The sequence below is a fragment of the Pituophis catenifer genome, unplaced genomic scaffold (genome assembly GCF_029215685.1).
Source record: "Pituophis catenifer annectens isolate HBS135680 unplaced genomic scaffold, rPitCat1.0.hap2 SCAF_8, whole genome shotgun sequence".
In the NCBI taxonomy this organism is placed as follows: Eukaryota; Metazoa; Chordata; class Lepidosauria; order Squamata; family Colubridae; genus Pituophis; species Pituophis catenifer.
Window position 1 is genome coordinate 24,891,279 of NW_027256888.1, and position 13,581 is coordinate 24,904,859.

General features: G+C 40.5%; 1 protein-coding gene across 1 annotated transcript in view; it reads right to left on the bottom strand.

Moving 5' to 3' along the window:
• Positions 1-13,581, bottom strand: part of CC2D2A (coiled-coil and C2 domain containing 2A) — a 270,839-nt gene that overhangs the window by 101,270 nt on the left and 155,988 nt on the right. The window contains exons 21-24 of the mRNA XM_070948913.1: positions 12,194-12,361; positions 6,567-6,672; positions 5,263-5,372; positions 4,206-4,302 (exon numbers count right to left, since the gene is read on the bottom strand). Of these exons, the coding sequence (XP_070805014.1) occupies positions 4,206-4,302; positions 5,263-5,372; positions 6,567-6,672; positions 12,194-12,361 (481 nt within the window). The remainder of the gene's footprint in view (positions 1-4,205; positions 4,303-5,262; positions 5,373-6,566; positions 6,673-12,193; positions 12,362-13,581) is intronic.

The window sequence follows — 13,581 nt, forward strand, 5'->3', positions numbered from 1 at the left end:
AATTGGTATTTTGCAAAATGAGGAGAACTTGGTAAAACAGATTAGAGATCAAAGTCAAATGCATATAAAAAGGTTGTATAATGCATTGGTAGAAATAGATTCAGAAATGGAGTTAAGGACTGTATGATAAAGTGGGCACAAAATATTGAAGAACCAATAATGATGGAAATGTGGGAAAAAATATGGGTTAGAAATGTGAAGTTTACTCAAGCCCAAAACTTAAGAGAGAATTTTTATAAAATGTTTTATAGATGGCATCTAGATCCTAAAAAGCTAGCCTGTATGTATCCAAATGTGCAACCTAAGTGTTGGAGATGTGAATGTGATGATGCCATGTATTATCATACAGGTGAAACTCAAAAAATTAGAATATCGTGCAAAAATTCATTTATTTCAGTAATGCAACTTAAAAGGTGAAACTAATATATGAGATAGACTCATTACATGCAAAGCGAGATAGTTCAAGCCTTGATTTGTCATAATTTTGAGGATTATGGCTTATAGCTCATGAAAACCCCAAATTCACAATCTCAGAAAATTAGAATATTACATGAAATCAATAAAACAAGGATTGTACATAGAACAATATCGGACCTCTGGAAAGTATAAGCATGCATATGTACTCAGTACTTGGTTTGGGCTCCTTTTGCATCAATTACTGCCTCAATGCGGAGTGGCATGGATGCTATCAGCCTGTGGCACTGCTGAGGTTTTATGGAAGACCAGGATGCTTCAATAGCGGCCTTCAGCTCTTCTGCATTGTTCGGTCTCATGTCTCTCATCTTTCTCTTGGCAATGCCCCATAGATTCTCTATGGGGTTCAGGTCAGGTGAGTTTGCTGGCCAATCAAGCACAGTAATCCCAAGGTCATTGAACCAGGTTTTGGTACTTTTGGCAGTGTGGGCAGGTGCCAAGTCCTGCTGGAAAATGAAGTCAGCATCCCCATAAAGCTCATCTGTGGAAGGAAACATGAAGTGCTCCAAAATCTCCTGGTAGACTGCTGCGTTGACCCTGGATTTAATGAAGCACAGTGGACCAATACCAGCAGATGACATGGCTCCCCAAATCAACACAGACTGTGGAAACTTCACACTGGACTTCAAGCATCTTGTAGTGTGTGCCTCTACATTCTTCCTGCAGACTCTGGGTCCTTGGTTTCCAAATGAGATGCAAAAGTTGCTCTCATCAGAAAAGAGGACTTTGGACCACTGAGCAACAGACCAGTTCTTTTTTTCTTTAGCCCAGGTAAGACGCTTCTTACGTTGTTTGTTGTTCAGGAGCGGCTTGACGGAGAATACGACATTTGAAGCCCATGTCCAGGATCCGTCTGTGTGTGATAGCTCTTGATGCACTGACTCCAGCCTCAGTCCACTCCTTGTGAAAGTCCCCAACACTTTTGAATGGCCTTTTCCTGACAATCCACTCCAGGCTGCAGTCATCCCTGCTGCTTGTGCACCTTTTTCTTCCACACTTTTCCCTTCCACATAACTTTCTATTAATGTGCTTTGATACAGCACTTTGGGAACATCCAACTTCTTTTGCCAAACCTTTTGAAGCTTTCCCTCGTTATGGAGGGTGTCAATGATGGTTTTCTGCACAACTGTCAGGTCAGCAGTCTTTCCCATGATTGTGATTCCTACTGAACCAGACTGAAAGACCATTTAAAGGCTCAGGAACCCTTTGCAGGTGCTATGGCTTAATTAGCTGATTAAAGTGCAACACTTTGAGCCTAGAATATTGAACCTTTTCACAATATTCTAATTTTCTGAGATTGTGAATTTGGGGTTTTCATGAGCTGTAAACCATAATCATCAAAAGTATGACACATCAAGGCTTGAACTATCTCGCTTTGCATGTAATGAGTCTATCTCATATATTAGTTTCACCTTTTAAGTTGCATTACTGAAATAAATGAACTTAAGTTGCATTACTGAAATAAATGAACTGGGGGGTGGGTGGAGGAGGGATGGGAAAAAAATTGTTGTAATATTTAATAAAACTTTTTAATAAAAAAAATAAAAAAAATAAAGCTCTACATGGCTCAGGGCCAGGTTATCTTCGAGACTGCCTTCTACCACATAGCTCCCAGCGACCGGTAAGATCCCACAGAGTTGGTCTCCTCTGGGTCCCGTCAGTTAAACAATGCCAACTGGCGGGCCCGTGGGGGAGGGCCTTTTCTGTGGCTGCCCCAGCTCTCTGGAACCAGTTACCTCCTGAGGTCCGGACCACCCCCACCCTATTGGCCTTCCGAAAAGCGGTGAAGACCTGGCTTTTCCAGCAGGCCTGGGGCCGTTGATCTCGCTGTTGCAATCTTGTGAGATCCGGCCATGAATGGTGTGAATGAGTTTTAATATTTTAATTTTTAAATGTTTTTATAATGGTTTTTTTTAAATGCATTGTAAGCCGCCCTAAGTCTCTGGAGAAAGGCGGCATATAAATTGAAATACTACTACTAATAATACTAATAATATTAATATATTTTATTATTATTATTATTATTATTATTATTATTATTATTATTATTATTATTATTATTATTATTATTATTATTATTATTATTATTATGAACAGTTAGGTAAATAAGCTCTTTCTTTGTGGGTTTAATAACCTGATACTTATTATCTGTCCTTTAGCTACAGAGTTAAATTCATCCTATTTTAATATCTCAGAATATTAATGCCAACAAAGTGTCATCCTGAATTTCAGCTTGCTTTGCTGGATGACAGCCTGCCATAGACTATAAGGGGAGGGGGGAACTGAAACTACTTGTCGTGCCTTCCTGAGACACCGGTTGTCATCCAAGGCCAGAAACCTGGGAGGGGAATGCAATGGCTCACAATGTAGCCCGCTGATCCAGGGAAGGTTATCTAAACAATTCCTTTGAATGTAACTGGACAATAGGGAGATAATGGGGGAGAAACAGGAAAGATAGCTAGGGAACCTTTGCATATAAACCCTTAGTTCTGGCTTTGATGTACTGTAAGCACTTGGCTTTTAGTAAAAGTATACCTTTCACACAAATGGAGTCAAGGGTCTTTCTTTCCCAAGTTGGGGTAGGTGTGACACAAAGAATATTGATAGCCTTTTTTCATCTGAGGTTTCCAAATTTTACTTTATTCTTTCTTAAATTTGTTTGGCAGTGAAATATGAGATTGATATAAGAAGTAATCAGTAAACCAATCAAAATAAAAGCCACCTCATTAGGTCTTTTTCATCTGGGAGCAATGATTGAGTATTCTGGTTTTTCTAATACTAACCCTTTGGTATAAATTAATCCTTGACAATAGAATAAAAACCTGTTCATGCAAAAATGTGCAGGATTTCTTCAAAAGATGTGAAACAAGCAGTTCCACGGTGTCCTTTGAAGATGCCTAAGAAATTCTGAAAGCCCCAAATGTCTTTAGTAAAGACCCAAGGCAGAAAACAAGAGGAAGGACAGTTATTTTCCTTCATTCCTTTACCACTTCTGTTGATTACTCTGAGCACTTTTTTAATATTCTATCTTTGGCAAATGTATACTATATATTTAGTGAAGACATCATGATGCCAGTCACTCTTGACTACATGGTGATCTAGTAGTGAAGGTGCCAGAAGGCAATGAGTTACAGTTCTTCCTTAGGCAAGAAAGTTGGCTGGAAGACCTTGGGCCAGCCACCCTCTCTCAGCCCAACCCACCTCACAAGGTTATTGTTATGGTGGAAATAGGAGGAGGAAAGAGCATTAGATATGTTTTCCAATATGAGTTATTTATAAAATAACAGCTTCTGTACCAGAGACAAATTCCTTGTGTATCTAATCACACTTGGCCAAATAAAGCTATTCTATTCTGTCCTGTCCCATCCTATTCAATACATAAAATCAGAGCAAGGATTCCTGTGTTCACTGGTGAAAATAGTTCCAGTATGTTTCCAATGATGCATCCATAGTTATCAGCAAAGAGTGAAACTCTAAAAGTTTTATTTTAATCCTTCTCTTCATTTCCCCTCACAGAAAGTGCTTGAATGTTCAAACTACTGACCTTCAGAATATCTAGTCTAATCTGTGCTGGTCAGCAAATTCTGGAGAGAGCACTTTGCTTTTCAGATCTGAATATTCTGTGCCTGGAACTCCATTTAGCTGAGTAAATGTAATCTCATATTCCAGCTCTTTTCATTTTGTTTTCTCAACAGACAGGGTCAAGAGAATTTTTCAGATAATTTGCTCACCTCTAAGATATCATGCAGTACTTCATCAAAGATGTTAATGAAGATGTCATCCTTCACTGACTGCAGACTAGAGATGCTATAGTCACTGTTAGGAGCTCTGCAATGATATTTTAAAACAGAGATACAGTACAGATCAAAATATAATTTGCAATACATCAGCATGGCAAAGGCTTGTTTTCTCTTCCCTTCTTCCCTATTCTCTAAGACTAGCTCAATTTTTATAATGATTTCATCACAATACAATATCCTATTATCCTGTTCCATTAGAAGGGTTAGTAGAGTATTAGAGTTCAAAGGTTTGACTCCCACCCCATCAGAATCCCAATCTTTCATTCAGCTGTGAACAGACGCTATCTAATTCAATAAGGGAATGATAAAAAATGCCCAAAGCTGGAGAGGGAAAGTGATACAGTGGTAGAATCAAGATCTGGAGTAGGATGAAATTTTTCTCACTCTTCAGCCATGTTTTCAAACTCAGTTCCTTTGTGGTCTTCTACAGAAATCAAAACTGTTTTTATTTTCAGAAAAGTACAAAGCCATTTTGTTATACTAATGGACATCTACTGAGCGGAATTCATTTAAAGCAATTGAGATTTTCACACAAGGTTTTCATTTGCCACTTTGTGAGGTACAGAATGAAATGCTAAATAACAGGGGTAGGTAAAAGGGGCAAGAAATCTTTCCAACTTTGGCTTAAATTCAAAATCTCCCTCCTTCAGAAACCTAAAGGAAAAAGAAGAGGAGAAGGAGGAGGAGGAGGAGGAGGAGGAGGAGGAGGAGGAGGAGGAGGAGGAGGAGGAGGAGGAGGAGGAGGAGGAGGAGGAGGAGGAGAAGGAGAAGGAGAAGGAGAAGGAGAAGGAGAAGGAGAAGGAGAAGGAGAAGGAGAAGGAGAAGGAGAAGGAGAAGGAGAAGGAGAAGGAGAAGGAGAAGGAGAAGGAGAAGGAAGAGAAATAATCCTCAGTTTGTGTCCAAATGCACAATTTGATCTTGGCCTTTTTGTCCCACCCAATGTAGTTCTTCTCCAATGGAAAGAAGGCTTTATGGGATCCATTCACACCTAAATGGAAGTTCCAGCTCTTCACTCCAGTTTGGATTTGACCCTTCTGCGGTGGTTGTCTGACAAACTGTTCTCTGGAAAGAAACCTCTACAAAAGGCCGAACTGAAACCTACAATTAAACAGAACTCAGCTTTGATATGTTAGATGAGATGCAAAGCTCGGATATGTCAAACTACATTTTCCAACTGAAACTAGAAACTGTAGATACCTCCAAGCATATTATAAACATCCATTAAAATAAATATATAAATACCCTGTTTCCCCCAAAATAAGACATCTTTTGAGCACATGGCAATAAGGCCAAGTGCTTATTTCAGGGTTCAAAAAAATATAAGACAGGATCTTATTTTACAGTCATAGATATGGACACTTTCTGGAAAAAATTTCCAGGATCAAAATTTTCTATTTAATGTAAATTTGGCTGTTTCAAAATAGTATAATATTTTATTGTTTGATTACCTGTTCAATACTGTTTCTAACATTCCGTGCTTCTAACATTTAACATTAATAAAATTTATCTGAATACCAAAAATTTTTTAAAAATATTTACATTTAGTGCTCAAAGTTTATAAAACTTTTCCCCCAAAATCAAATAACATAGACTATGGATAACAAGATGAATAGGCTAAGTGGAAATATCTTCATTTATAAAGGGAAGTCTCCTGGAAAACATCCTTGAAAGCTTTCAAATTCAAAATTTACCAAAAAGACTATATCACTATTGAGAATTTACATGAAAAGCACATGATTAAAAACTGTGTAAGAATATAATAAATACATTCAGTTTAGCCCAGTCTGTAATGGGTATGTTGGTTTATCGAATATAGGAAGTGCAAATTGTCTTTTTCTCCTTTTTTGGTGGCAGGATTGACCCAACAAAGACATTATTGTGATTTTAGTGCTAGGTGGATGTTAAAATAAACAGCATTTCACTTGCATTTTAACTTGGCATAAGAAGACCCAAGTATTACTTTCAGAGCAATATATGGAGCACTATATGTAAACTGGTATTATTTAACAAGCTACGAAGAAAATTTTTTCCATATATTTATGGACTTGGGCAGACAATATAATAATTCAGTTAGGAATATTCCTTCTTCTACAGCATAGAAGAAGAATATACTGCCACTAGAAGCATTAAATCTTTTTTTTAAGTGTTAGCAGCTATATTTATCAATTTCACAGAATGAACCCCTCAAGAATAGTGGAATGGTGATCCCTATACATAAAAAGAATAAGGATATTGCTATTATTCAACTATTTATCCATTTGTCCCCTCCAGGTTCATGGCATTGTAAGGTACCTGGCTAAATGTCCAGTCCATACTGTGGTTGGAGCTGTGTGGAGTTGCAGAAGCAACAAACATCTCATTGAAAGCCCATGATGATTTAGATGGCTGCTGAAGTTTGCTTTACAAAAAGGTGTAGAAAAAGTCAATAAACTTCTAATAGGATTTTTTAAAAATAAAACAAAAATATTGTAAGTACAAATTTTGCAAAAGTGATGATGACATTTGCACAGCAATAATACAAATAAATTATTTCCCTTCCCTCTTGTTTTTGCTATTTTTTCAATTTGCACACATACACTCCATCCACCCAAATCCTCAAAACTTGTTCATTGCTCAGCAATGAATACACAGATCTTATTGTGCTACTTGTATACTGTACTGCTGATCTCTGTAACAGTTAAAATGTAGTAAATGTGAATAAATTAAAAAACCAACAACTGACTAAAGTTATCACACTACAAAGGTAAATTGAAATAGCAGTGATAATGACAAATAAAATTAATATTGACAATAAAATAGTATTAATAATGCCATTTAAATATTTCAAGCGAAATAAATAAAGTTGGCAAGAACCAACTATTAAACTAAATACTCTTCAGAGATGTTTTATTTTATCTCAGTAGGTCATGGAACAAAAGAGAAAGGTACTGTACCAGGCTGGAACCATAACTGGAAAATGTTAGCTCCTGTTCTCCCCCCACCATTCCCCTTATTTCACAATTTTGCTCTCTCTCTCTCTCTCTCTCTCTCTCTCGTCTGTAAAAGGGGGTTTCAGATGCTCCTAATCTGAACTGTGAAATCAAATATTGATGATAACCTATAGCATTTGATGATCTAATAATCATCAGAAAGCTGATTAAAGGTTTTTGATTCTATATAGAATAGGTTTTGGAAAATCCTGGGATGTTCACATATGATGGTTTGTGAAAATGACCTTGGGATACAGGAGGAAAAGCCACAGTCAAGGCAATGGTTACACAAGAGATATCTCAGCATACAACAGGAATGGTTGCCTGGCAATATCTTGGAAAGGATCCCTCCCAGTTTCCTGGAAAGTAGAAGTAAGGGTGGGAGAAGGGAGAGATGTGCTTTCAGACTTGCAAGCTGGATGCAAGCTCCCCTTTGAGGTAGTCTAGATGAGAAATCAAAACCATGAGTATTAACACTACTTCTATTACAGATAGTCTTCACCTTACTACCACAATTAAGTCCAAAATTTCTGTTGCTAAGTGAGATATTTGTTAAATGAGTTATTTATTTATTTATTTTATTTTATTTTATTTGTATACCGCCCTTCTCCCAAAAGGGACTCAGGGCGGTGAACAGCCAAAATTAAAATACATACAATACAAAAGTTAAGATAATTAAAAGAGATTAAATCAATCGGCCTCCCAATTTAAAACCCCAAGTCTATAAAATTTAAAAATCCCATTAAAAACCATTTAGGCTAGGCCGGCTTGCTGGAATAAATAAGTCTTCAGGGCCTTACGGAAGGTCCGAAGATCCGGAATCAGTCGTATTCCAGGAGGTAGCTCATTCCACAGGGCGGGTGCCTCCACAGAGAAGGCTCTCCCCCTGGGGGCCGCCAGCCAACATTGCTTGACCGACGGCACCCTGAAGAGGCCCTCTCTGTGAGAGCGTATTGGCCAGTGGGAGGTTATCGGTAGCAGCAGGCGGTCTTGTAGGTACCCTGGCCCTAAGCCATGGAGCGCTGGAGTTATGACCTGTCTTGCCACAGTTATTAAGTGAATCACTGAAGTTGTTAAGTTAGTAACACAGTTGTTAAGTGAATCTGGCTTCCCCATTGGTTTTGCTTGTCAGAAGGTCACAAAAGGTGATCACATGACCCCAGGACATGGCAATCATCATAAATATGAATCAGTGCCAAGAATCTGAATTTTGATCATGTGACTATGGGGATCCCACAATGGACATAAATGCAAAAACCAGGATAAGTCACTTTTTTCAATGCCATTGTAACTTTGAATGGTAATTAAATGAACTTTTGTAAAGTTGAGGGCTATCTACCTTGTTTCCCTGAAAATAAGACACGGCCTTATATTTTTTGGGTCGCCAAAATAAGCACCAGGGCTTATTTTCAGGGTAGGTCTTATTTTTTTTGCGGCCACATCGGAGCAGGAGGCGAAGCAGGGTGGGGTTGGGGTGGAGGACAAAATGAGGCAGTGGGGGGTGGGGGGTGGAAGACAAAGCGATGCACCGGTGCAGCAGCCACTAAGTGAGGCAGTAGGTGGAGTGGAGGATGAAGCGATGTACTGTTGCAGCAGCCACTAAGCGAGGCAGTAGGGGTGGAGGACAAAGCAAGATAGGGGGTGCAGGGCTGCCCCATGCACTCCGCACTGGCTTACCTGAGGGTCCCACAGCCAACGTGCTTTGACAACTGCCTGGCCTCACGGCAGCGACTCCAACATCCCCATGCAGGATCGGCCTGCTTCTTCTCCTTGGTCGCCGCCACAGCAAAACAGAAGGCTGAGCAATGCACTGGTGCTCAGCCACTAAACAAGGTGGTTGGAGGGTGGAGGATGAAGCAAGGTGATGGGATGGTGGAGGACGAAGCAAGGTAGTGGGGAGTGGAGGACGAAGCGATGCATTGGTGCTGCGGCTACTAAGCAAGGCAGCGGGTGTGTGTGTGTTGGAGGATGCTAAACCTAACCCCACCCGTAACCCACTGCACCCCAGGGCAACCACAATGCCAAATCCTAATCCTAACCCACCCCAGGCCAACCACAATGCCAAACCCTAACTTTAACCCACCACAGAGCAACCACAATGCCAAACCCTAACCCACCCCAGGGCAACCACAGTGCCAAACCCTAACCCTCTCCAGGGCAACCACAATGCCAAACCCTAACTTTAACTCACCACAGAGCAACCACAATGCCAAACCCTAACCCACCCCAGGGCAACCACAGTGCCAAACCCTAACCCACCCCAGGGCAACCACAGTGCCAAACCCTAACCCACTCCGGGGCAACCACAATGCCAAACTCTAACCCTAACCCATCCTACCCTAGGTCAACCACAATGCTGATGTACAACAATCTACATTTGTTCAAATATAGTTATGTCATCTTCTTCTGGAATATCGTCATAACTCTCCAAACATTGAATTCTGGCCTGAATTTCTTGTGACTCCATTTCCTGTAAAACCATTGGCCCCAATATCTCATGTCTAGCAATAGAGGTCTCCATAAATGAGCATTTCTTGTCCATGTAGCCTGCTCATAGTGCATTGGCAACACAGGTTTCAGTGATTTTATCCCATGAATTCTTCACTCAAGTCACAACCTGCGGCAGACTAGGCTTCACAAAGTTTCCATGCTGATTTCTCTCCATTCTATTTTCAATGTAGCCACTGATTTCCACATGCAAATGGTCCTTGAATGGCTTGTTTACTGCAGTATCAAGAGTCTAGAGATAGGCAGTCATTCATGTGGGAATCATTATTTGATCTATTCTTTTCTGTGCAAGGAACTTCTTCATGTCTTTAGTGCGGTGAGTGCTAGCTGAATCCTAGACTAGCAGACCTCGCATAACAAGTGGCAGCATTAAATCAACCCACTTCCTTATAACAGCTTGTGTGTACCAGGCTTTTTTGGTTTCAAGAAATGCCTGAAAAAATTCAATCTTGCCTTTCTTGCCCTTAGTGATGATTAGAGGTGGGACTTTCTTTCCATCCAGACAAATTGCCAAAATACAGGTAACACATGCACTTTCGTAACCAATGAAGGGAATGTAGATTGGCAAGGCACTCCTCTGATCAATTGTCATCTGAGATCCTTGGCCCGTAAACATTGCCATTTCATCTATGGCATTCATGTTGGAAGTTGATATTTAGAAAAGTCGATGCCATCAACAAAGGACTTGAATGCAAGTGCGTGTATAATAAGTTCAGTATCTTCCAGCTTGAATAGTGTTGTCGATCTTCTTAGAGACCATTCATATCGCTGAAGGAAGCCATCCAGCCAGTGTTGTGATGCTCTGAATTCTTCTGGGGATATTTCTAACTGTGGTGCCATTGCAAGGGAAAATGTTTGAATATCAGCCCTGTGCACAACCAAAGCATTTGCTCTCCTGTCAGCAAGAACATTCACAGATGTTCTCTTCCAGTTCAGGAAATGATGGTTGCTGACATGATCCACAATGTGCTTTTTAGCATTTTCCTTGTCCACTTGTTGTCTGAGGTTATTGTATTCTGCTCGCCATTTTTGGACCATACAAAGATCCAACTTCCACTCTTTGCAGAAAACCATAAGATTCTTGCCCTCAGAGTTCTCCACGAGTCCTTTCTTGAACTCGACAGAATAGCTTTCTTTTTGCACTCATCTTGTCTAGGGGTTAAATGTATGGTACCATTAAATCAGGGGTGTCAGGATTAGGGTATGGCATTGTGGCTCCCCTGGGGTGGGGTGAGTAGGGTAGGGTTTAGTGTCCTTCACCTCCTCACTTCATCCTCCACCACCCCAACAACTCATTAAATGGCTGCGGCACCGGTGCATCGCTTAGCCTCCTGCTTTGTTGCAGCGATGAGAAAAGAGATGAAGCAGGCCAGTGGCCACATGGGATCCTGCATGGGGTTGCTGGAGCCACTTCCATGAGGCACATTGATGACCTGGTAGCAGGACTCTCTGGTAAGCCAGTTGGGAGTGCATGGGACAGCTCTGCCTCCCTGCCTCACTTCATCCTCCACCCCCACCACTGCCTCATTTTGCCCTCTACCTCACATTGCTTAGTGGTCGCAGCACTGGTGGATCGCTCAGTTTCCTGCTTCGTTGCAGTGGCAAGGAGAAGAAGCAGGCTGGCAATCCTGCATGGGGGTTCTGGAGCTGCTGCCACGAGACCAAGCAATTGTTGGCACTTGATGGCCTGGCTGTGGGGCCCTCAGATAAACTGGTGCAGGGTGTGTGGGGCAGCTCTGCAACCCCCACCTTGCTTCATCCTCCACCCCCTCACTTTTTGGCCGCAGCAACCCCCATCACCCGACCTCACCTTGTATCGGCAGCAACCAAACAGGCGGCTGCGTAGGCTCGTAAGTAGCTTTAAGTAGGGCTTACTTTGGGGCTAGGGCTTATATTTGGCGCAGGTGTGAAAATTGGACTAGAGCTTATTTTCGGGGTAGGACTTGTGTTTGGGGAAACACAGTATATAAGGTATTACAATTATTATAAGGTATTATAACCTCTATTATAAGAACAGAATCTTCCAAATCTAGAAGCACATCCCCCTGCCCCCTCCCCTTGTCTTTACTTTCCAGGAAATAGCAAGGGTGCCTTCTGAGATTTTAACAGGCCTTCTTTGGGCTGAGATTTCCCATTGCCTTGGCTGCAGCTCTTCTTGTTTTCTTACACACCATCACATCACGAGAGAGGTGTTTTTCAAGACCTTTTCAGGGACTTTTGAATTATATGCCTGGAGGAATGGAACAAGCACAGTTAAAGCTTTGGAAGGCAAGATACATGGCTATATAATAATAAAGTACTAATAATTAAAAATTGGAGGAGGGAATAAATACTCCAGTATTGCTGTCTAAGATTGTGATCAGCAAGCATACAGACTAAAGCAGTGCCCAATATACTGTCCACCGAAGAACATTGCTAAGAGCTTGATTAAAAGCTGCTTACCTTCCAGCACACTTTCTAACAGGAAGCTCAAACGCTCTAACAACATTAACCAAGAGCTTTATATCACCATCTGAGAGATTCTGTGCTATTACTTTCTTCCTCTCTTTTCGCCTTGGTTTTAAGGGTCGCTTTGCTTCGGCCAGTTTAAAGAGGCTGATGCTCAAAAAGCTATTAAAAAAGCAGAGCTAATATATAAAAGTTCTGTTGCTATAATTTGTCATGCTAACATTGTTTAATAGCTATAATTTCTAAATAATAATAATAATTCTACAAAACACACTGGTTTGAATATAGATCTCAAAACTAACCATCTACATAGAAGTGAGAATGCAACTTGACATACCCTGGGCCAGCAGAACTTAAACAGAAGGCAGAGCAGAACAAAAAGAAAAACCAAAATTGAAATAAAGTTCAGTGGATGCATAAATAAAAACAAACAACAAATGCATTCATGAAATAAGCTAGATCGACTGAAAAGCTTGCAAAAACTCAAAAAATAAGGTCAAATTTTACTATCAGTTACATTTTTCAGATTGAAAAGTTCAACACCATGGCCTTTTACTCTTAGCAAGTAAAATCAGGAAGTATATGTTCTAATACTAGAATGCCAGATATTGATTGCTTTCCCAAACTCCTGTAAATTCTACTGGGTCAATCATCATGTTGAAATTAGAACAAAAGCTAGGAAACACATTAATTGCTTGAGAGTGAGAAGCTCCTAGATGTGTTCATTCCTTCAGTTCTGAAATTGCTAGCAAAGGATGCTTGGGAATGTACAAAACCCAGAAGTTGTCTGGATAATCAATGTCTATCATACAAGGCAATGTCCACTCCTGATCCATATATTCAAGGGTTCTTTGTTTACAGGAGAACAGAATAACCAAATTAAACAAAGCACTTTTCAGAAGTAGCAGATGCTATCAGAGGATTCTATTTTATTTTTACATATACATGAGCCATGGTAATGCAGTGGTTAAGAGAGCAAGTACTGCAGGCTACTTCTGCTGACTGCCAGCAGTTCGAATCTCACCAGGCTCAAGGTTGACTCAGCCTTCCAACCTTCCGAGGTGGGTAAAATAAGGACCCAGATTGTTGGGGGCAATATACTGACTGTAAACCACTTAGAGAGGTAAAGCACTGTAAAGTGGTATTTAAGTCTAAGTACTATTGCTATTGCTATATAGTCTTACAAACATTATGGATAATCATTGCAGGAATTGAGTATGTCTAGTCTAATGAAAAAAAGGAGAAGGGATGATATAATAGCAGTGTTCCAATATTTGAGGGGCTGCTACAAAGAAGATGGGGTCAACCTCCAAAGCACCTGAAGGCAGGACAAGAAGGAATGGATGGAAACTAATCAAGGAAAGAACCAACCAAGAACTAAG